The 24,776-nt window shown below is 37.7% G+C and overlaps 1 protein-coding gene across 8 annotated transcripts in view; it reads left to right on the top strand.

Annotated features, from left to right (window-relative positions):
* The window catches only part of OSBPL9 (oxysterol binding protein like 9), a 132,905-nt gene that overhangs the window by 63,484 nt on the left and 44,645 nt on the right, over positions 1-24,776 (top strand). For 3 of the 8 annotated variants that reach the window (XM_037043299.1, XM_037043298.1, XM_037043301.1), the window contains 3 exons: positions 21,889-21,984; positions 23,278-23,325; positions 24,602-24,631. In XM_037043299.1, the coding sequence (XP_036899194.1) occupies positions 21,889-21,984; positions 23,278-23,325; positions 24,602-24,631 (174 nt within the window). The other 5 variants (XM_037043297.1, XM_037043296.1, XM_037043303.1 and 2 more) reach the window with 4 other exon arrangements.

Raw genomic sequence — 24,776 nt, 5'->3', positions numbered from 1 at the left:
GGAAGAAGAAGAGTTGTCTTGGGCCACACATTAAATACATTGTAACATGTAATCGCAAAGAAGATCTCATCATGTTTTAAGTAAATTCGTGATTTTGGGTTGGGCCACATTCATAGCCACCTGGGATGCATGTGGCCCGTGGCCCGCAGGTTGGACACCCCTGCTACAGTGCACTCGTTGTTGTGTTAGGTGATTTTGCCCAACTGTAGGCTAATGTAAGTGTTCTCAGCACGTTTAAAGTTGTCTAGGCTAAGTTACATGTTTGGTAAATAGGCATATTGAATGCATTTTCAACTTAATGATAATTTCAATTTATAATAGGTGTATCATAAATTGAGCATCTTACAATTTTTATAGGCTATCACAAATGAAAACACAGAAGATTGTGGTAGAGACATTTTGGATCTCAGTTTGAAAACACTCTGGTAAATGTCTAATTGAATAGTATAGACCTTTAAGTTTTTGACTTTTATGCTAGAAGTGAGGAGATACTTAAAAAATTGTTATACTAAATGGCTTCTGTGATTATTCTTTGAGCTGAGAAATTGGGCTTGGTTATCAAATTGGAATTTCATTTCTACTGTATAGTAATTTGACATATTTGTACTTTACTATTTGCTCACTATCTTTTAGCTTTTTATCTCAAGCCCCTAGAAAGCAAGGCCATGATTCCTTGTATAAGAATGTGGCTGAGGGAGTGGGGCAGCTGGTAGAAACCTTACCAGAAATGCCATTGAATCTGTGGATAAAACATCATTATCCATAAAGGAGATGTGGTGGAATGCAGACTTTAAATCATTATTGAGGCTGAAAAAACAATGGAGCTGTTTTGAAATCTCTGTTCAAAATTAGATACTTTGGTATGATAATTACAGAACTCTCAAACTTTTGCTACAGATAATCACAAATTAGTATTTAGTGTGCAATTTAGGAGACTAGCTGAGAAATTAGTCTTTATTAGGACCTTGTTTCTACCCTCTTTTCTGTAATGGCTATATGTATAACTGGGTAACTAAGATAGCAGAATTTTTTAGTATTTTTCTTGAATGTTAAGCTATTTCACTGAAGATTAGCTTTTTTGAATATGTAATTCTATTCTTCAATATGTAAAGCTCTGTTTACTATCATTGTAATGTTTCCTCTTTATTTATTTATTTTTAGAGAGAGAGGAAGGGAGGGAGAAAGAGAAGGAGAGAAACATCGATTGGTTGCCTCTCGTGTGCTCCCAACTGGGGATCTGGCCCTGCAACCCAGGCCTATGCCCTGACTGGGAATTGAACTGGTTACCATTCAGTTTGCAGGCTGGTGCTCAGTCTGCTGAGCCACACCAGCCAGGGCTAGATTTTATTTTTGTGTCAGGTAGAAAAATAGATGTGTTTTGTTTTTCTCCCTTGGGGCTCTTTGTGTCCCAAAGGAAGTGACTGCAATATAGATGTGTCACTTCTTCCACAGATAAAAGGTTTGGAGAAGTAGCTAGTTACTTGGGTTTCCTGTAACAAAAGACAATTCTGCTGAGTGCAGTTGAATTTCTGGCTCCTACATTGGGACTTAGAAGCTTAGGCTTCATTTTTTAAATTAATTATATTTTATTAGTAGTGGACCATCTATCTTGAACTCTTGGGAAACAACTAAATAGATGGTACAGTTTTATAGAAGCTAAAGGCTATCGTTCTTTTAACTGTCAGAAATTTATTTTAACTGTTTTTATGGAAACCTTTTGAGAACTTACATATTTTCCTGCCTTCTATTTCTAAAAATACAGTTAAAATTTTAAATAGTGCATGCTGAAATCAGAACATACAGAGAATATGTTTCAGAAAAGTTCTTAATTTGGTAAATGTCCAACATTTCACGTGTTCCATGTACTATAACAGTTGTAGAGGATGTAATTGTGAATAAACGGCATATTATCCTTGCCTTTACAGAGCTTGGTCTAGATCAAAGAGTAAAAAAATCATAATGAAGACTGAATTTTTTTAAAGACTGCAGTAATGACATGTTAAACTAAAAATTGTTGAACTATGTAGAAGTATATAAAATAAAAGCAATACCTTTTCCCACACCCTTTCACTAATGTGACTAGTGACTTTTAGAGTACATAAAAGCCAGAGCATTTAATATGAAGAATAATTACTTAATACAGAGCTAGTTCACCCTATGGCAAGGAGCTGTGTACTTCTAACCAAATTTGTCAGCTTGTGTTATTAATGAAATCTGTAAGTTGCTTCAGAAGAGAGTTAAGTGACTAATGCAGATTTTATCTGTAAAGATTGGGGCAACAGAAACTAATATAATTTTTGAAATTGAGTGGTACTGAAAAGTTTATATAGAAAAACATTAGCCTTCTAACCCTCCACTTTCTTTGTCCTGCTTGCTAGACTAGCCATTTTCAAGCCTTTTAGCTGTTTATGCCGCTGTTTTTATAGCATAGTTCCTAGTGTTTCATTCATCCATCAGACACTTTTGCTAAAGACACAGTGGTGAACAAGGTAGCACTGTGTACTGCCATAGCCACTGTGGGGTGTTCGCGCCTCACCTGAAACAAATATTTCTTTATGTTTGATGAGGTGTTGAGAATTACAAATAATTTACAAACTTTTGGAACATGGTGGCTTGATCATAAGATGGAGACTGCTTCTACCATATGCCAAGTGGTATATTTATTCCATCTAGCCAACGTTTCCATGTGAAAACTTCTTGGCTGACTTTAGTTTAGAAACTTCTGGTTGCTAATCAGACAAAATGGTGGAGTTGCATTTCCTGCTTCCAAGAGTTGTCTTTTAATGTTACCTGCTTCAATCATTTGACCTGAATTGCTAGGCAAATTACCAGGGAAACTGATATTTTAAAACTAGTTTTTTCTTCTTTTTTCCTTCTACTTGTACCAAAAGTATTTTTGATCTATAGCTGAGATGATATCAGAGCAAATGTGATTTTGGGTAAACATTAGTGGACTCTCTAGCAGAAATAATATTCTTTAAAGTAGTACATGAATTCTGTATAAAGTATTCTTTTCACCTTTAAAGCCGTAGGTAAAGTTGGCCTATTTTTTACTCAGTAGACTCCTTGCTCTTTAAAAAATTCCCTCACTCTGAACCTTAGTGTTTTTATTTTTAATTATTTCATATAAAACAATCTGCTGTTGGGAACTGCCCTGCCTGGTTTCAGGAGCTGTAAACCCCCCTTAGATACGGCTGATTGAGCGACCTTCGGACCTTAAGCCACAAAGGAGACAAAGCTTATCTCCCTGGCAGGAACTCTGCTTCTACTTCATCCGTCTCTGGATGAAGCATCCCTGAAGCTTGGTTGGTTAGTCAGTGACCGGTATGAGCCCTCAGAGGTGGGGGCAACCTAAGCCAGACACGATTACTTGGGAGGCCCTCAAGGAAGCATTCAGGGGGATGCAGCAAAGAGGGGGTGATGGACCCTCTCTCACTGGCTATTCTGACATAGCCTGAGTCCTCAGTTTGTCTTTGAGAAGTCTCCTAAATTCCTTGGCTATCTGCCTCCCTCTGCCTGACTTAAGCCTGAAACAATGGCTGAGGGTGGTGCAGCCCTGTGCTAGGAATGGCAGGCTCCCCCAGTGATTAGGCCTGAGAAAGGATATATGAAATACTATAAGAAATACTTATCTCTAGTATGAAACTGTGGACCGTAGCTGTGACCTCTTTAAATATATGTGCAATTGATGAAAACTCCTTGTTATTATTAAGTGGCTGTCATAAGTCTTATTTGCAATTGCCATTACCCCTAATCTTAACACTTGAGCCTATCAGTAAAAACTATTGCTAACTGGGCCCACTAAATTTTTACTACAACTTGACTATTCACATTAAACTGTCAAAAATGGTAGTGCATTAGATTTTGAAACTACTGACCCATGATGGTGGGAGATTTGGAGGACACTTTAACAAAACAGCACTTGGGAATACATTGTTAAATACAAAGTCCTTGATGGCCCTATAGGTCTTTCTGTCTAGTTGGGGAGATAAGACATAAGCACAAAAAAAGAATTGGTAAGCAAGAATTATATATAAGTAAGTATTATGTCTATTATATAAGGGTCAAACAGTACAGTACATAGACAGAATTAGAGATACAGGCTTTTCCCCTGGGCCTGGAGAACTGTTTAATCAGCTAACACTGAATTAAGTCCCTTGGCCTGCTCAGGCACAAAATTAACTGCTAGAAAAGCAGATAATAAAGGAATTTAAAAGGGTATCAGTGGAAGTTGTTAGACATTGACCTTGACCACCTGGCAAAATTAATATATTTTTCTACATTACTGTTTATAATTTGATATTTATCACAGAATTGTTTATTTTCAGAATCAATTCCCATATGAAATCCATTATTTAGCACCTAATATGTGCCAGGCATGCATTTGGCTAAAGACTGAGGATATGATACTTAACAAAATCAGATATGTAGACCCTTGCCTCATTAAGCTTATAGTCTAGTGGTGAACATAGACATCAAAGAATAATGCAAATAATCTGATTTAAAAATGGGCATTAGATCTGAATAGACATTTTCCCAAAGAAGATATATAGATAACCAACAGGTACATGAAAAGATGCTCAACATCATTAATTTGGGAAATGCAAATGAAAACCACAGTGAGCTATTACTTCATACTTGTTAGCATGGTTGAAATTATGAAAAAGGTAAGAAATAACAAGTGTTGGCGAGGATGTAGAGAAGAGGGAAACCTTGTGTACTGCTGTGCAACCATTATGGAAAACAGTATGGTGGTTCCTCAAAAAATTAAATATAGAACTAGCATATGACCCAGTAATTCCACTTCTGAGTATTTATCTGAAGAAAATGAAAACCCCACTTCAGAAAGATTCATGTACCCCCATGTTCATTGCAGCATTATTTACAATATCCGAGATACGGAAACAACCTAAGTGTCTCTTGATGAATGAATGGATAAAGAAATTGCAGCATGTGCATACACACACAGTAGAATATTATTCATCCATAAAAAGGATAAAATCTTGTCATCTGAGACAACATGGGTGGACCTGGAGGGCATTATGCTAAGTGAAACAAGTCAGACAAAGACCATATGATCTCTATCGTGGAGTCTAAATTAAAAACAAAACAAGCTCCTAATACAGAAAACAGACTGGTGGTTGCAGGAAGTGGGGAGTTGGGGGTGTAAGAGAGATGTGTGAACTGTTTTTTGTTTTAATTTTAACTGTTTTTTGTTTTAACTTTAAATAAATTGAACAAAAAAACTTTTAAAGAATACTGCAAATAGAAAGCAGAGCAGTGGTTGGTGGGATTGACTCCTGAAAGCACAGGGAAGTTTTGTGATGCTGGAAATATTCTGTCTTACTTATGTAAGATGGTTACATGTATGCATACATTTATCAAAGTATATTGAACTGTGCATCTAAAATGAATGCATTCTTTTGTATGCAAATTAAAACTCAGTGAAGTTAACTAAAAAGAATAACTCATCATATGTAAACTAGCTGTGATAAGTTTCATATAGGAGAGTTGCATGGACTATGAGAACATAAAAGGAAGAATTCACATAGGCAGGGAGATGTCGATAAGTAGAAATAAAATGAGTGAAGGTTGGAGATTGGTATCAGTGGGATGGTGTAAAAGATAGAAATAGAAGCATGGCCAAGGCCTTGAGGTGGAAGGTGCATGGCAAATTGAGGAAGCTTGAGAAAGGTCATTGTGTGGAAATCAGGGAGTGGAAGGTATAAGGTGGAGCTAGTGGGTAGGCATGGCCTTGCAGGCCGTTGTTAAAGACTGAGCTGTATCCTAAGCCCAGTGGAAAGCAGTTGAAGTTTTTTAATTGGGGGGGCAGGGGGGCGGGGCAGATGATGAAGGTGGAATGAAATTGGTTTTAGAAACCAGTTACTGTGGCTCTAATGTTGCGAATGAATTGGAGGAGCTAGGGTAGATCCAAGAAGCCTTTACTAAGATTATTGCCGCGGTGATGGAGACACATGGACAGAATTGAGAATGTTTTTAGGAGGCAAAAATGACAACTCAGTGATGGATTGAATGTGAAATAAGGAAGGTGTTAGGGACTGCTAGATTTATGGTCTGCATAATAGAGTGGATGGTAGTGGTTTTCATTTGATATGGGGAACTCTGTTAGAGGACCAGACTCTTGAGGAATGAATTTGAGATGAAGGAATGGCCTTTGGTTTTGGACATTTTTTCATCACTTTTGAGAGGCAGGAAGGGAGAGAGTCAGAGGAGGAAGAAGGGAGGGATGGAGGTGAAGGTAGGGGGACATAGATTGGTTGCCTTTTTGCATGCGCCCTGACCAGGGTCTAACAGCAACCTGGGCATGTGGCCTGACAGGGAATTGAACCGTGACTTTTCTGTCTTTGGGATGATGCTTCAACCAACTGAACCAGACTGGTCAGGGCTGGTATTGGAAATTCTGAAAAAAATTACAAAAAACAAACCGAAGTGATCTTTACCAGAGTGCAGCAAGCATTTATCGAGCCGTTTGTGTGCAGTTTGCACTGTGCTAGTTGTTGAAGATGGTACCAGTAGAGCACGAAAGTTGAAGACACTTAGGAGTTGCAGGTATATATAAATATCTGTGAGGAAAAATAGTAAGAACAGTAAAAGATTGTCCCTAGATCAGTAAGTTACTCATTTATGCCTGTGATTTCCTGCATTTTGGAGGGATGATTCTCTATCAAGGTCTTCTAAGTATGAATTTTTTATCTAATTCGAGGCTATGACTTTTGGATTCCTGAAGCATGTTCACAAGCCACCTACATTCCTTATGGAGCTGTGGCATGACAGCAGGCCCACGGTGTTTCCCTGGGTTTTTAAATAAGACGGGCACCATGCTTTTGTTTATTGATATAGTGTCTCCGCCTCCCCTCACTGCCGCCTCCTCTTCAGCACTTCCCGGGCGCTCGAAACAAACAGCTTTCCGGAAGTAAGCACAAACAGTTTATTAACATGAAACTTGGCTCTACAGCTGCCAAATTTGGGGGGATGTTAAGCTAGAAGCCGATGGGTGTAAAGCACATTTAACTTCGTGACCGGGCCCTTCCTTACTCCCCACTGTAGGAATCGCGGGGCGGAAGGCCGAAAAGCCTGGCTGAACTCCCTCGGGCGCTGACCCCACTTTCCCAGGGGCGGCAGCTGCTTGTCAGAGGCCGGGGGAGGCCGAATCTTTGCCCGGTGGGGTCTGGGTGGAGCCAGAGTGCTAGAAAACCCGCTGGGCGCCCACACGCTGCTGACCTGCTGACCGCTTGTCCCACTGGTGGCCTGCTCTCTCCCGCCTCTCCACCCCCAAGTCAATCGTCAGCCTCTCACCTCCTACAGCAGGTGACCCGTGGCCAATCGCCAGGGGTCTCTTTGCCAGGAGCCTTCAGGCCCAGCCAATCGGTGCGGCCCCTAGGCCGGGGAGGGGCCGGCCGAACAGGGGTAAGGGTAAGGGGGTGCCCCGGGGACCAGCTGAACCTGGCAGGACTGTCTGCGCTGCTGCCTAGAGATCTGCGTGGGGGGAAGGAAAAGGGGTGCTCAGAAGCGGACCCCGGCTCCCTCCCCCGGAGGCACAGAGGGCGGGGGCCTTGGCGAATGGCTTTGTTGCCGACCAGTTGCGGAGTGAGTAGACCCCAAGGGTCCGGGAGAGGGGCCAGCCTCCACCCTGAGTACCTGGGGCCGTGGGCGCTAATATTTTCTCCCCACCTCCTTTCCGGCTCCCTCTGGGGTGAGTACAACGATGTGCTTGCCCGGGCCCTCTCATACCCGGGAGCTCTGCTCACTTCCCCTGCGAGGATGAGTTGGATGGAGGTTGAGGCTGGGGCCCTCCTGTTCCACCCAGAGGTCATTAGCCACCAAACCAGATTGGAGACAGTCTCTTCCTCTTTTTCGGTTCATTTTTGTGTAGCTCTGTTTTGCTTTCAAAAGCTGTCGCAAGATATTGTTTATTTTAAACACAAAAGTTAAGGTTTCTTTTAATGTGAAAGCTTAATTTTGACCAGTTGCCCATTAATAGAATCTTCAGTTGCAGGCCAAACATTTTCTGTTGTTGTTTTATTTTTGGCACTGTGTTCTTGCCTGGCTCTGTTATTGTGTGTGTGTGTAATAATTATGGATGTTGTTGTTTGTGAGTGTGTGTGTGGGGAGGGAGGTGGTTTTAGGCTTTTTGGGTATCTTTTGCAAAAATATCAAAAACTTTGGAATAGTTTTATGGGGCTCATGGAAACTGAAAGGAACGATTTAGCTTCTCGGCACAGCTCAGTTATGGAAAATTGAGTATAATGAATAGACTAGGAAGCATATTTGAATCATGCATTTTTTGCAGCATCCATACTGTAATTTTTGTTATGGAAGAGTGAGAGATGTATTGAACTTATTTTTGCTAATTTGAAGTAACATTTGGTTTTACTTGTTGATTAAACTGTATGCTTTCAGCTCTGTAGGAAATTAAAAAGTCAGTGGAGAAGCTGGGAGGGATCTTATAATAGTTGCAGTTTTAAGAGCTTCTGTAGTGAACTTTAAGTTGGAAATTCTCATCTGTTACTTGTGAATCATCTCTCAGTACATTGCCCGTATTGAACTGAGTAGGTGATAAAGCCCTTTAATGAAGGGCTTAGTGTTCTCTCTCATTTACCTGCACTTAACTTTTTTTTAAAACTTTTGCTTTTGTGCAGCCCAGCAATAGACAACTGGATGAAATCACCATATTACCTTTCCTAGCACAAGGAAGATGTAAACCACTAAAAAATCAGATTTTTGGTCTGAGAGCTTAAATGGAAAATAAGAGCGATAACAGAGAAGCCAGATCTGTTTCCAGACTGAACTGAGTTTGGCTTTCACTGAGATAACATAGCAGAGGCTGTGGTCACATTCATTTCGACATTTCTGAAGTTCTAGATGGTATTTTTTTTTACATGTGAAAACATTGTGCGTGGTAGTAATCTAACCACTTAACCATCCACAATTGATATGAAGATGAGCAGAGAATTTAGTTCAGTGTAAATGTTGATGAATCGAAAAAGCATTTTGTGATACTAATATATTCTGCTGATTGGAAAATTTGGGCAGTTGCCTGGTTTGCAGTTTATTGCTTGAGAAAGAGGGTATCAGGCTTTTATTCCAACAAGGAAATTCTCAAATTTCCCCGGGGAGTTGTCAAGTTCTATAAATATCTAAACTTTATAGTGTAGGGTGATAATGGTGTTTATGGTTATTCTGTAGAAGACAGATTTTTATGATAATAAAAATACTGTAATATACTTAGTCTGAAATTATATTCGGGAAGATTTTTCAGCAGAGGTTTAAACAAAGATTACTTTTGAAGAACTAGTTTTTAAGTTGAAATATAACTAAACCAAGTATCTCTCCCTAAAAGTTACACACATGCAGGCCGTTTATAGCTGTTTTCTGTCTCTTTGGTTTTCCATGTCCATTACCAGGTCCTGTTAAACTTGTCTTAGTAATATTTCTTGGATTTGTCTCCTTTTCCCCACATGGTAATGCTTTAATGCAGGCCCTCATCTCTCACCTAGACTTTTGCAAAACATTTCCTTACTTAAACTTTTGTCAAACCTTCTACCTAGTCTCTCAGTCACTAGAAACTATTCTCCCCCCATGCTCTACCCAAAAATCATGTCCAGCTGGATCATTCTTGTGCTTCATGATCTGTTTGGGGTTCCCCTTGCCAAAGTCCAGCTGTGTGGCATGTCCTTCAAGGCCCTTAACAACCTGCTCCTAATTTTTCTCTCTCAAGTCCTGACTTAGTTGCAAGTGCTCAGCCCAGTGCATCTCCTCTAGCACTGTGAACTGTTCATCATTTAGAGCGTGTCATAGCTTTTCATAGCTCTTTGTCCTTTCACAGCCTTTCCCTCCTGTTTGCAATTATAATTGCTCAGGAATCTTTCAAATGATAAATCTCCAGTTCTTCCTTTAACACACAGTGTGTACGTTACTTTTTCCTGTTTTTCTTCAAGCAAAGTGAGTTAGAATTTCACCTTTGTGTGTTCAACAACACTTGTTCATATCTGTATTACAGCCTTCACTAGGTTGCACTGCACATTTTCCGTTCACTTATCTGAGTCTTGTGTTAGACACCAGTCTCCTAGAGGTCCTTACTCCTCTTTGTGTCCCCACAGCCTTTGTCTTTAGTCCAGTGCTTGGCACATAGTAGGTGCTCAAATGAATGCTTTTTAAATTATCAGAATATGTAATTTAACTATTTCCTAAGTGTGCAAACCTTTGACTCAGTTGTATTGTAATTAAGTTTATTACTGTGAGCTAGCAATGTTTCCTAAGTCACCAGGCTCCCTGATTGCTGCCATACTTGAGACAGGATTAGAGAAGATGTTGAGAAACCAGCTTGTGAATGGTGAGTCGATTTGCAGACAAGCTGCTCCCCCTGCTGTATACCTCCCCGTTTGTATTGACTTCCAATATAGTTGCAAGAGCGCTAACAGCAGTGCCAGCACAAATGCGTTCCATGATAGTATAATAGGTAAACGAGCTTATTGCTGGCTAGAGAAGTCAGGGAGACTGCTTGGAAGTGGTGCAATTGAGCTCATTCCAGAAGATTGGGTAATGGTTAATTATGTTAGCTGTTATCTGTATTGCCCTTAAAGATGCCCTTTGAAGGTGATGATAGTACCTGGCACATAAGAGCTATTCAGTGAATATTTGTATAATGAAGGAATAGTGGTGGGTTGCTCTGTGTCTGTGTGTCTGCGTAAGGGAAGGGGACAGAGGGAGGGAGAGACTGAGACCGACACCCAGACCTGTCCTTTCCACATTGGAGCTCATTTATTTCTGGAGACAGAATTACGAACTTTGCTACTTTGCTCCATTGACTGGACAGCCTATTTGTTTTTTTCCTAAATGTGCCACTTGAAACAGGTTACTCTGCTTACTCAGTTGTTTCTTTGCATTCTAGAGCATGTTTTAAAATCTGGTTTCATTACATCTCTGTTTCAAGATTACACTAAATGATAAGAGTTTACTTGTATATGTGTGTTTTTAATCCTTGCCTGAGGATATGTTTATTGCTTTTAGAGAAGGGGGAGAGGGAGAGAGAGAAACAAACAAACAAACATCAATGTGAGGGAGGAGCATTGAATGGTTGCCTTCCCTCCCACAAGCGCCCCGGCCCAGGATGGAACACCCGACCTAGGTATGTGCCCTGACCAGGAATTGAACCAGCATGACCTTTTAGTGTACAGGACAATGCTCTACGAAACTGAGCCACTCAGCCAGGGAGTTTTAACATTCTTTGTCATACCAGGGAGGACTTGGAACCTGTAAATTCTTATTGTCTTGATTTAAATGAAATGGACATTTTTTAAAATAAGGACCCCAAGTTTTTCTAGTGTGGTGAAATATTTACACACCTGGTAAACATGGAGATACTAGTTTTGGAGAAGTCTAAAACTGGAAGGGATCTTGGAGTTTTAGTTCAACCTCTGCCTATTTTTGTAGTGGAGGAAACAGTCTCAGAGAATCCAAGTGACTTGCTCACGGTTACACAGTTAGAGAATAGAACAACCAGAACTAGAGCCCTGTCTATGATTCTTGCTTTTATTATTTCTCGAGAGAACCAAGGTGCTGCTCTGGTGCTTCTGTCCATCCATGGCTTACCTTACTCCCCGAACCCCAGCAGTTTTTCCAGGTTAGCCACTAATTTTGGTTTCCTTTAGATTCAGCATCTAGATCTGAAAAATGTCATTTTATACTTCTCTGAGAGAACATTGTTCCTCCTTTGGCATCCCACTTTCCAGCCTCCCTTTGTTCTTATTCTAGACCTGAGTCTGGGAGTTTGCCTTTTCTGTTATTCTCCATTTTCTTGAAGATTCATTCTCTGCCCTTCTTTGCTCTCAGCATCAGGAGGCTGACCTTGCAGCAAGTGTCACCTGCCATCCTTAGTTTTCTGGCTTCTTGTTGGGGTTAGCTGCTGGGAGGCAGCAATGGAGGATGGGAGGAAGGACAGAGAAGAAGTTGGAGGGTATTTTATCTTGTTCCTTCTCTGATTTGGTGCTTTTCTCAGTAGCCACTGTTTCCTACAACCAGAGTGTCCTTTGTGTAGGACACTCCTCTGATTCATCCTGGTAACGTCTCCTTCCCTGTTTCTTTAGCTGGAGGTGGTCAAGGCTTCCCTGCTTTTTCTAAGTCCAGGGTATTTCAGCATCCCTGGTTAGAGTCCTTATCCCTGCCCTGAGGTCACCGGAGAGGTGTTCAGACACCCCATTTGATCATGCCGTTCCCCCAGGGCCCCCTGCTGTAACACCGTACTCCACCCCCTCCCCCGCCTGCATCTCTGTCCAAGTCCTGCACTCTAATCAAACGTTGTCTCCGTGAGACCTTACTCACCTGCCTTAACTTTCTCCTTGGTATCTCTTAGTACCTTTCTCAAAGAACTTACTTCACCAAGCTTGATTCAGTTATTTGTAGACAGATGTTTATCTCCTCTAATGGATTTGAAACTTCCTAGGGGAGGGTCTGTATCTATTTCACTTTGGCACCAAGAGAGTCTCATGGAGTAAGTCATTGTAACGCCGACCTCTAAGACCAGATTAACACGTGTAAGACAGTACTCATGAGACAACTCGGCAGGAGACAGTGAGTCCTTGGAGGGCAATATTAGTTGCCGTTGCTGGGTTTTGCTGCTTGTACTGTCTGTATAGAACAGTGTCTTTCCTCCTATTCAATTGCTCATTTGTTTTTGTAAAAACTTTTAATTAGCCTTAAAAAATGCAGCATCCATAGTTATAAAATAAATCCTTTATAATAACTAAATGAGTTATTTGTAATTTGTTTATGAATACTCTGATTTTTGATCTGCAAGAACTCCTTGACTTGGATTACTTTTTATGTTACATGCCAACAAATAGGCACATTTCCGAATTTCTTAGTCAGTTATAAAATTTTTACTGAGCACTTACTACAAGCCCAGCACTAGCCAGGGGGATGCAGTAGAGAACCAAGCACAGTCCTGTCGGCTTGGGCATGTGTTCTAGCTGTGTTTCAGACCCTCTTGGTAGATTTCTGACAGTTAAAGTACATCAGGGTAATGTTGGGTTACACTTGAAACAGCTTTAGCAAGAACTGAACCTGTTTCTCTCTGTTTGATATTTACAGGCAGCTAAATTCATATATAAAAAACTGTGTTTTAGAATATATACTTTTTAACGGATAAATGCCAAAACAATTGTAGAATTTATTCTTTTTATTTCATGATTATTATTTTTGCTCTGTTTGGTTGGTTTGTGTGGGAAAAAAGCCTTGTAGGATCTTGAGTGTCTGTTGGTCTGACTGGTTTACCATTTAGCTCCCTTGGGTATTAATTTTCTATGAGATATTTTTTATACAGAGAGCTCCAGTTTTGTTAGAGGAATATATGAGGTTTTATTTTCGAAAGCATACTATAATCAAATTTTTCAATAAGGATTATGCCGTGAGTGAGAATTCTGCAGTTATTTCCAGTTGTAACTACTAAATCACTCAGTTTAAGGGTTTATGTTTTTAATGTGAATTTCTTCTAGTTATTCATAGATCAACTTTTAAGGAAACTTACCTAAAACTTTTGTTTATGGTGGACCTCTAGAAAATATTGAGACGTTTTGCTTTCCAAAATACAGTTAAGCTGAATGATAGGCAGTGATCTGAGGTTGGAGAGGGGAAGAGTGTATTTTTTCCATCTCATACTAGTAAGCTCTCCAGAGCTTATAAATCCTGGAATGATTCAGTCTGTGACTTTTAAGAACGTTATTGCTGGCAGCCTAATCAACTAAAGCGTGAAATGAAAAACTTTGACTGATTGCCAATATCATATGGTCAACAGTGCTTTGCTGGGATTGATGTAGTGGGTATTTTTGGTTTTTATGAATTTGCTTTCTTAAATGTTGAGTCACGATCTTGTTATTAGTGAGGACATAGGGAAAGTATTAAGGTATTCTGCTCTGTTGTACTGGCCATTTTTCTTACCAGCATTTATTACAGTACTGTAGTGACTGCTGATTTTAAGTGCATTTTTGCTAGTTTGTACTTTATTTGTAAAGGATGTTAGAAATTTGTTATGCTACATTTTACTTTGCTTGGAAAGGTGACTCTAAGCAGCATCAACATTGCCAAAGTTACTATCTTAAGACATTTTAGCATTTTGCAGATAATGTTAAAAGTAATGCCAATGACTTTGCAAACTAAAAGTTATAAATTTTTTGAGAAATATTTATCTGGACAGTTTTTATTTTTCACATAAAACTTTTGAATTTAAATTAAATTAATGCATACTTGTAGGAACTCAGACAACATGGATGTATAAAGTAAAAAAACTAAAAGGGCCCCTGTCTCAAATGTCCCCTTTCCCTCAACCCCTACTCCCCAGGGATAATATGTATGTTTCATGTGTTTTATTTCAGAGGGTGTGTGTGTATGTATGTGAATAAAATAGTTTTTAAAAATGTCTCTTCTATATTACTCCTGTCTCCACTTATCTGGCATAAAGTAAGCACTCAGTTAATATTGGCTTGAATTCTGGTGGCTGTTTTATTTCCATAGTTCGCTTTCTACATTCATAGCCTAGAAACTCATGTTTAATTTTAAGTTATTTGCTGCATTCTGAAACCTCTTAAATGATTTATTTGCCTTCCAGACATTTATATCTCTAAAGTGCTAGTTACATCCTTTATAGAGAGGGATCTCATATAATTTCTTGGTCAAAAGGGGGCACTTTTGAAAGTATGAAGGTCACTAATAATTTTGCTAAGACAATGGGCATAAACAGGAACTATTTTAAACAAACTAGAATCTATTTATAAATTTCAAGCTTTTGTTTTATATAGTTTGGACAATAACTTTTAAAAAAGATTTTATTTATTTATTGTAAGGGAGGGAAAAGAGAGGAAGAGAAATGCTAGTGTGTAGTTGCCTCTCATGCGCCCCCCCACCGAGGACCTGGCCAGCAGCCCAGGCATGTGCCCTGACTGGGAATCCGACCAGCAATCTTCATTCGCAGGCTGGTGCGCAGTCCACTGAGCCACACTAGCCAGGGCAACAATAATTTTTTATATGTCTTTATTAAATAAATTGGGCCCTAGCTGGTGTAGCTCAGTGGATTGAGCACAGGCCTTCGAACCAGAGGATCGCGGTTTGGTTCCCAGTCAGGGCACACACATGCCTGGGTTGCGGGCGGGTTCCCTGCAGGCCAACTCCCAGCAGGGGACACACCAAATGCAACCATACATTGATGTTTCTCTCCCTCTCTCCTTCCCCTCTAAAGATAAATAAATAAATAAAATCTTAAAAATAAATAAATAAATAAATTGGGAGAGGCTTTTTGGAAGGACAAGCTATCAATGATTTTAAACAGAGGAAAATTGTATCAATTCCATACTTTTTTGTGCAGTTGTTTGAGTAACCAAATCGTTTTATGACATCAATATTAGGGTTTTATTCTGTGAGTCAAAGGGTTACTGAACTGTGTTGATATGAGGTGAAGAGATCATGAAGAGTAAGCTGTTGTGCTGAAAGTTTTGATTGGAGTTTATGAATTTTGGCGTTGGTGTTAGTAACTGATTCCTGTTTGACAAAGTAGTTCTTTTTGTCCCAACTATATGAGCAGTTCTGATTTGGTTTGTGGTATTTTTTAAAAAGAAACTTAATGTTATTCATGTTAATCGTTAGGTATATAATGCATAAACTATTTTGTAAATTTAACGATAAAAGTGATTCTACTTTTCACAGAACTAATGTATTTTCAAAAATCAGATTATTTTATGAAAAAGAGTTTTTTAATATTGTTTGATTCTTTGTTACAAGGTAGTAGTAATTCAGTGTAATTTACCTTTTGTGATTCAGGCATAGTACCCAACACTTTTCCAAATATCTTATATGGAACTATTTTTCTGATTTGTTGTCCAAGATTTTATCACTTGTTTTTTCTGTTGCTCACATTTTTTTGATTACTATAATCTTCTTCAGAGTTCAGTGTACTGGTTTTTTTTTAAGGAATGTTAAATAAATACAATTTATACTTTATCCTTTTTTGATTATGGATCTCTATTAAAATCGCATGTGTTTTATGGTATTATTTAGCTATTAGTTCGTTTCATTTTTATCCATCAAATCTTCATTGAGTTCCTTCTGTATGTTAGGCACTACTTTAAGGCCTAGGATGCAGTGGTGAATCTTGGTTATTTCCGATTCCAAATTATGAAGAGGAAGTAGAACACCTACTATTGTGTTACTTTACACATATTCTTTTATTTCATCTTTCCAGCAACCTTACATGGTTAATTTTACCCATCGCTAGTGAGAAAGGGGACATGGAGAAATTCACTTGGCCAGAGTAAACTATACAGGTAGTGGATTAGGAAGCTGAAGATACAGGATTTAAAACTAGATAGGTCTGACTTTAAAGCTTATGCTTATTTTCACTATATCAAGCTCTTTTGGGCAATTTTTAGATTACATTTATTTTAGTGTTCTTATGCTACGAATTCTTTTCAAATATCATTGTAGTTTAATAGAAAAGTGTAATAGACTCGAAATCCAAGGGCTGAGTTGAAATCCCAATTAAAAAATTCTAACTGGCCAATTTAGGTAATCACTTATAAAATAGGGTTAATATCTGTCTACCTGTCTTCCTTACTGTGTTGTGGTAATGCAATGAGAAAACTTGTAAAGCGTATAGCAGAGAACCTAATACCCAGAAAAACTACATACTATGCATCCATAGTGAATCCAGGACTGTGGAAAAAGACTTTAATTTTTAGGGCATTCTTGGGGTACCTAGCAGTTAGTTGTTGGTAAAAAAGCTATGGCCACCAGGTGCATAAAAAATAATCTATTATATTGGAGATTTAGATTACCAGGAAATTGATTTAAATGGAAAACATCTTCCCGAAGTTTCAGTGTAGGAGTTTTGATAATAGGCTCAATTTTATGGACATTTTTGAATTGATAATCTTAACTCCAAATGAATCAGTAGTTGGATATTATTTAGGATTAAAAATGGGGAGAAATTCTTACCCTTAGAACTGCTCTATGCCTCTAAAACCTGTTCTTCCCTTAGCGGAAGTGGATAAACAGCAGAGACAACAGGGATTATATAAATGTTTCCAGATTTTCAGTAATCCAAGAAAATTACATGTTAGTGTACCCCACATGAAATCATGGTCTCATTACTAATTCTGGTTTCTTAATATACCCTTTTTCATCATTAAACCAACTTTTAAATCATTTGGTAAGAAGACAAAACTGTGTCTTTTCTCAAAAAACTTAATTTGCTAGCAAATTTTAAGGAACAGAAAAGCCATTAAGTTTGGCATTCTTTTTAATTTTTTAGCTTGCCATTTGCTGTTCATGTACCTACTTTTTCTTGTATAGTTATAGATTTTTCTCTTATTATTCTTTTACTTAATTATTGATGTCAGACTCACAGCAGATTCACAGCATGGTAACTTTCTATTCTCTTTTTTCCTTACTTTATGGAAGATCAGTACCACACTTGCTTTTTTCCAGTCTTCTGGTATCTCTCCAGTTCTTGAATTTTCAAAAATAATTGTAAGTGATTCAATTGTAAGTATGCCCTATACTTCTTTCACTGGATGAAAGTGTATCTGTGATGCATGTCATCATCTCACATTGCTAATTGTGCACATAAGCTTTCCAAATACTTTCATATATCAATCAAAACAACATTTCTGCAAAGTCTTCATTATTTTGATTGGAAGGTGTATGTATGCTTTGCTAATTTTTTAGCAATCATCTCCTTTTTCTGGATTCATGCCATTTGTTTTCCATAGGAGACTGTGTGTGTGTGTGTGTGTGTGTGTTTCTGTTGTTAAGTTTTTAAGCTGTTCCCTTTTACAGTTTTACTACTGATAATTTATTTTGTTGTTTTTCTGAAATTTTCTATGAAACTTACGTGGAATAGGGTCTCTATTTCTAATGTATTTTCCTTTTCTCTTTTTGCAGCATATTTTTGTTGTGTAACAATTTTGTCCTGTATAAGAGAAAGCACTGAATATAAATAGTGTATGTAGTCCTTAGTTTTTGTTGTGGAATAAGATTTGATATGATAATTACTCATTTGTGAGTTTCTTTTTACAAAGTTGTTATTCAGCCATAGCCCTTCCTGTTGTACTAGTCTCAGTTCCTTAAATGACCTGTAAGTTTCTTGTTTCCTGATTCTGATCTCAGAGGGCCTTAAACCACCTTTTATCACCATCACCTCCACTGTTCATAACTCTTCCCCCTGTCAGCAGGAAGTACTTTAAAAGTTCCTACTCCCTCTCTCAAAAATTACCTCCTGTCCTATTTTAGTTTTACTAAGAGAGTCTCTCATAAGCAGCTACAATTCATAGGCACTTCAGACAGTTTTAAGGATATCCCTTATAATACTCTTCTTTTTAATGGGGGTGATGTATTCAGTGATGTGTATGTATAAAGTATAAGTAGTGTTTAATGTCTCAATTCTAGGATTCATTTAATTTTGCTTACAATTGTTAGCTTTGAAGTGTCTTCTTAGAAAAGTAATGCTATTTCACATAAGTATTAGAAAAATAGTAGGGAGTACTTATATACAGTTTGGAGGCAGTTTGATATTCTTCTACTAGTCTGAATATTGTTTTTGATGTCCCCCTTAAATTGAGTCAGATGTGTCTCTCTCTATATGTTTAGTTTTATTTTTTAACATCCATTATTTTGTGTATATTTTAAAACTTGAATACATAGATCCTGACTGATATAAACTCATAATGTATTCTTCTTGACTTTATATATGTACTTTAGATTTATTTTTTTAGCAAAACACTCTTGAAAACTAGACAGTATTTTGGTTTAACATATTTGTCACATAAGTACATTTTTAATATAGATTTCTCATTGTATGGTTAGATTTAGGTTTAATTTCTATTGTGGTTCTTACTTTTACATCACAGACTATTTTGTTTTCATTTCTCTGTAATAGTTGTTTTTAATTTAAATTTTAAATGAATTCAGGCAGAAATCATCAAGTTAGAACTGTGGCTCGTCAGTAGGATAGATTGGGGAACAGCAACCTTTCGGGTCCTGGGTGCCCAAGATGCTGCAAAACCTCATCAGTTACCTCTGAAGGGCACCAAAGAGAAGGACAGGAAGACGCGAAGACGTGCGTGAGGGAGTGGGAAACAGGAAGGAGAAAGAGCAGAAAGGACTACAGTCTCTCTTTATAATCTGCTTTAAAACAAAACTCCATTAAAAAGGATACGAAGAAGTGTAGTGCCTTATATTACAGATGTTGACTGGAAAGAGGAACAGTTGTGACTTTAGGGAATTTTTATGAAAAAGTCTGGTGGGAAGTAATAAATTCCTTGTGTAGGTATTCAAACAAAGATCAGATTACTTTAAAAGATACAAAAATAACTTCCACAAGTGGGAGGTTGGATTAGGTAGCTTTAATTCTGTGTGCTGTTAGTTACAATATATAATGAAAACTTGTATTTCTTCTACTGCATTATTCTAGATTTGAAAAAAACTAATTATTATCAGTTGCTGATTATTATATAAAAAACTGATTATTATCAGTCCATGTTATTGATAAATTTATACATGTTACTTTATTGATTGCAGATGGGCAACTATATATGTAGATTTTAAGTACACTGAAGATTTATAAATTACTGGACAAGGGAGCCAGTTCCGGGATTTTAAGCTAATAACTGTTGAAATGAACCTCCTATTACACATTACATAAAGATCGATTGCTGAGTAGATCTTTGACTGGGGTGTCGTGCCAAGTGGCACCTATTCCGTGGGCCCGGGAGGTTGGAGAAGGGTGACTAGAGGGGGGTCTGAGGAAAGAGGCAGGGTGAGGCCACATGATTGATTATAGCAGCATCAAAGAGTTCTTTTTGAAAAATTAACTTCAGGTGGGCTTCAGATCTTAGTAATTTAAATCTCACTGTTTTCTGTGTATTGACTAGAGGATTTTTAGTGGGTAGTTATTTGTTCAAAAGTGTATGTTAATTAGATTTTTACAATGATAGTTCTAAGTGGATTCAGAAGAGGAAAATTCTTAGACATCACTTCCTCTCTTTAAGATGCTTCTTGTTTTATTCATTTTTGAATGTGCTATTGAACAGTACTGTAGTATCTCCGAAATATGGTGGATTTACCCTTCCTTTCCACATGTGTTACTATATACTACACTTTGTGAATGTTTCCAGTAGGAAGCTTTTGAGTTATCGTTTATAATGAAGATATTTAACCACAATTTTATAAATGTTCTGGCTTTTACACACATTATTATTTTTTTTCTTAAACTTTATTTTTATACGTGACGTCTCTCATTAGGAAGAGGTTTTTTAATACTCATTTCAAGTAGTTTCTCTACATGTATATAAATGTACGTATGTATGTCAAAAATACAGGCAAGTTTATTGTCTTTGAATTTGAAAAAGAAAATGCATTACAAGTTGATTAAAAACTTACGTTTTTAATTGTTTGATTCAGAATTTAAATTTTAGTTTAGGAAGAGCAATAATAGTAACAGCAGTAATTGATAGTGTTGGTAACTGTAGGTCCTCAGTAGAGGCAGTGGCTTGATAGTAGGGGGAGGAGAACACTGGTGTGTAGCAGGTAAGAAAGCAGCAGCTTAGAGAGACACAGTATCTATCTTATTAGTGGCTGAGCTGCAATTAGAAACCAGGTTTGCCACCCATTGTTTCCATAATACTACACCAGTTCAATCTGGTGTTCGAGATAATAGCTGTGAAAGTGCTTCAGTCATGGTAAAGTGTTATGTCAAAGATGAGGAATTAGTGTAATAAAAAGTGAACTCTGACCTCAGTTTACAAAAATGGGGAATGTGAAAATGATCAGCAGTACTGGCCAAAGGCAGGGGAGAGGTGACAAGTGAGAGTCAAGTGTCCTGCGTTAAACCACTGTGTTTCCCCCATTTAGTGGAGAGTTTTGTGTCTGCGTTGGATGGTGGCACCAGTGGCCTCCGAGCCTTATTTCCCAGTTTAACTGCATGACATCTGGGCATGCATGCATACATGGCAGGCTGGTGGTCTTGTTCATTCTCCAGATGTTGTGTCTTTTATACCAGGATTGATGTGTTTTTCAGTCAGAGGTGATTAAGAACTCAAAAGTTCCTCTGAGTAGAGTTAAAACACAGGAATCCCATGTTCTCAGAACTTGAAATTGTTAGTGTACCAAAAGTAGGACATGCAAATGTCACACTGTTAAACTGAGAAATAAGTGGGTCCTCTAAATAAATAATCATTTACACGATGTCCAGAGTGTAGTGTTTATGCCAAGGGTGAAAGTAAGTAGGGAACTTGATTAAGACAGAAGTAGTAGTGCCACTTTCACTTAGAGAGGGCCCTCTTCTTAGAAGTAAGAATTTTGAGGTTATGTTGTTTTTTTTTTCTTTTTTAATAAGGGAGGATGAGAAAAACCTCACCTAATGAGGTGGATTAGGGAACTGGAGAACTGAATAGTGAGAATATGAAGTTAACGTTAAAGGACCGGAGAGATGGACAGAACAAAAAGTAGGGGAAAATAAGAGGTAATCTAGGTTGTTTTGTGTATGTTCCTTCTGAATTATTATTGCTCTGCAGATGACTGGAAGCCATTATGGAGCTTTGGGGTGAAAAGAAAGTGATTCTGAAGGGCAGGGTGAATCCTCATTTGAGCACCAGCACATGTTAGTGAACGACAAGGGGACAATGTTAGAAGTTCCTGTGGGAGATTGATGTACCACTATCCTTGGAGAATTTAGATAATTTAAACTGACCTATTATTTATGTAAAAGTGTTATTTTTATTTAAAAAATGGAAATGCCATGTATGAATGATGAAGTATCTTTTATATTAGTAAACATTGCTTTGGTACTGCTAGATTTTTATTGCAAATTTTCTTTTTCTCTAGGGTTTGGATTCAGGATTTGTTCCTAGTGTGCAAGACTTCGATAAGAAACTCACAGAGGCTGATGCTTACCTTCAAATCTTGATAGAACAATTAAAGGTACGACATTAGTTTATATATTGAATTGATATAAGGTAGCAAATGTTACCAAGCTTGATTTTGAGTAGAAACAGCTATTTATTTGATATTAATTTATATCTCTGCTGCGGTTTGTCAGGAGTTTGTTTTTCTTTTTTAAAGATTTTATTTATTTTCTTTAGAGGGGAAGGGAAGGAGAGGGGAGAGAAATATCAATGTATGGTTGTCTCTCATGGGTCCCCTGCCGGGAACTGGCCGGCAACCCAGGCATGTGCCCTGACTGGGAATCGGACCGTGATCGTCTGGTTTGCAGGCCCACGCTCAATCCACTGAGCTACACCAGCCAGGGCTGTCAGGAGTTTTTAAAGCTGAGATTTGTTAAAAGATCTGGGCAACTTAATTCAAAGAGCTTTCTCTCTAAGCTAGTAATATTGGTAAATAGTGTATGTATATAATGCATTTTTTGATCATTAAAAAGGTAAATATCTAGGTATAATTAGAAGAAATGAGACAAACTTAGTTCACATTCTGTTTAAAAATTCTATTGAATTGGTCCGTTTTAAGTGGCTCTATATTTAGGGCCTTGCTTTTTTCCATCTGGGGACTCAGGGATTGGGAGAGGAGATTCTGTATTTCCTTTGTCATTACTGAAATTGTCTCCTTCAGTTCCTACTTTAAGTTAATTACAGCCAAAAGTCCTAGGAAGAAAAAGGAGTGTTGATAAACTGGGATGACAAAGTAGGAAAAACTTAGATTTTTTTTTTTTTTTTTTTAGTTTTTTAAGTTTTTTTAATGCTCACAAGGATATGTTCATTGAATTTTTGGAGCGAGAAAGAAAGGGAGGGGGAGAGAGGAAGAGAGAGAGACATCAGTGTGAGACAGAAACATTGATGATCATTTGCCTCCTGTACATGGTTGCCTCCCCTACACACTGTGACTGGGGATCAAACTCATGACCTATGCATGTGCCCTGACCAGGAATTGAACAGCCATGTTTTGGTGTACGGGATGATGTGCTAACCAACAGAAGCACCTGGCCAGGGCAAAACTTAGGTTTGAGTTGAATTTTAAGTTCTTAGAAATCATGTGTTTTGCTTGTGAATCCCACCAGTGTAATTGATCCTGACCATTTACAGCAATTGAGTAGAATTTAATTTGATATAATGCCTTGAAAAATGTATATCTTGAAAATACATATAAATTACCCCTGGAAGAAATGTGTGTATGAACTAAACTTTGCATTTCTGTGTTTAGTAAATATATGCAATGTAGGAAAGTGGCCTGATTCTATGATCGTTTGTTTTAATCCTGTAGCTTTTTGATGACAAACTGCAAAACTGCAAAGATGATGAACAGAGAAAGGTAACTTTCAAAATCACTATTTTGACTTAACAGTTTTTAAATCCAAAAGCCTTTTGGAAAAATAAAGGAAGGACCTCAGTGTTTTTGCCTGCTATTGACCTAGTGTGATATTGCCGTATAGTCTTCAAGAAGAGTTTTTTCTGGTGAATTTTTGTTATGGTTTTGTAATTAAAAGAGCAATGTATGAAATTATAATATGACACCCTTCTTGTAAGTACCACTTTCGTAGGAGTTAGTTCTTTCCTCTTCAGGTGTCATATGTTGAAGATAGAAAGCTACTCAAGTTATACATGGTCACCTCAAATAATAAACCAACCTGCAAGAATTTTCATAGTAGACAAGAAGCCACACATGAGGAAACAAAACAATTGCTTTAATTCTAGTTCCACTATTGTCCTCCACCTTTTGCATTTCTGTCAGCTACTTTGTAGTTTGAGTACTGTGTTCTTTTCTTTTAAAGTATACTCTATTGGTTATGCTATTATAGTTGTCTCAGTATTTTTCTCCCCTTTGTCCCCCTCTACCTGGTACCACCATTCTCTCCAGCATCTCCCCACTGCCCTTAGTTCATGTCCATGGGTCGTACATATAAGTTCTTTGGCTTCTCTATTTCCTATACTATTCTTAACCTCCCCTTGTCTATTTTGTACCTATCATTTATGCTAGTTATTCCCTGTACCTTTTCCCTCATTCTCCCCCTCCCCACTGATAATCCTCCATTTGATCTCCATTTCTGTGATTCTGTTCTGTTTTTTTTTTATTTACATTTTTTCTTTCCTTGACTGAATTTCCTAATGTAGCTTTATTTACTTTGCCATTTCTGTTGACTGTATAATCTTGCATTTGGCTCTTTTACACATGGTAATAGTGGTAACTCATGTTTAGCTCACCTTCTATTCTGTTTTATAATTGAATCCCATGTCATTTTTAAACAACTTAGCAAAGTTTAAGGTGATTCTAAAATGAGTATTTAGTGAACCTGTAGAAAAAACTTAATTTCAGGTAAGGAATTAAGAATGTTTTATATTCATAAAAGTCATTAATTGAATCACAATAACTTTACTTGAGGATGTAATTCATAAAATGTCTGAATTTTTAATTTAAATATTTGGTTTAAATTTTTTTTAAGTATAACCAAAAGTTCTTCCTTCCCTACCTTCCTGCATGGAGAGCAATGAATACATTTTGATAAAATTCTTTAAATGACTAACCAGTAAAAAAGCTATACCTGTTTGTGGTTCTGATTATTTCTTTTTAAACTTACTATTTTTCACAGAAAATTGAAACTCTTAAAGAGACAACAAATGTAAGTTGCATTGTTTGATAAACTCTGGCTTTGCTTTAGAAAGTCCTTCAAAGTGCTATTTCTATTTTAAGCTGCTCCTGTTATCAATAAGAACAATTTGCATTTTAATTTCATGAATATTTACAAGGCTATTTGAAGAATTGTA

This window comes from Sturnira hondurensis, unplaced genomic scaffold, assembly GCF_014824575.4.
Source record: "Sturnira hondurensis isolate 20B ecotype Veracruz unplaced genomic scaffold, ASM1482457v3 Scaffold0004068, whole genome shotgun sequence".
Taxonomy (NCBI): Eukaryota; Metazoa; Chordata; class Mammalia; order Chiroptera; family Phyllostomidae; genus Sturnira; species Sturnira hondurensis.
Note: the sequence above shows the minus strand (reverse complement) of the source record. Positions and strands in the feature narration are given on the sequence as shown.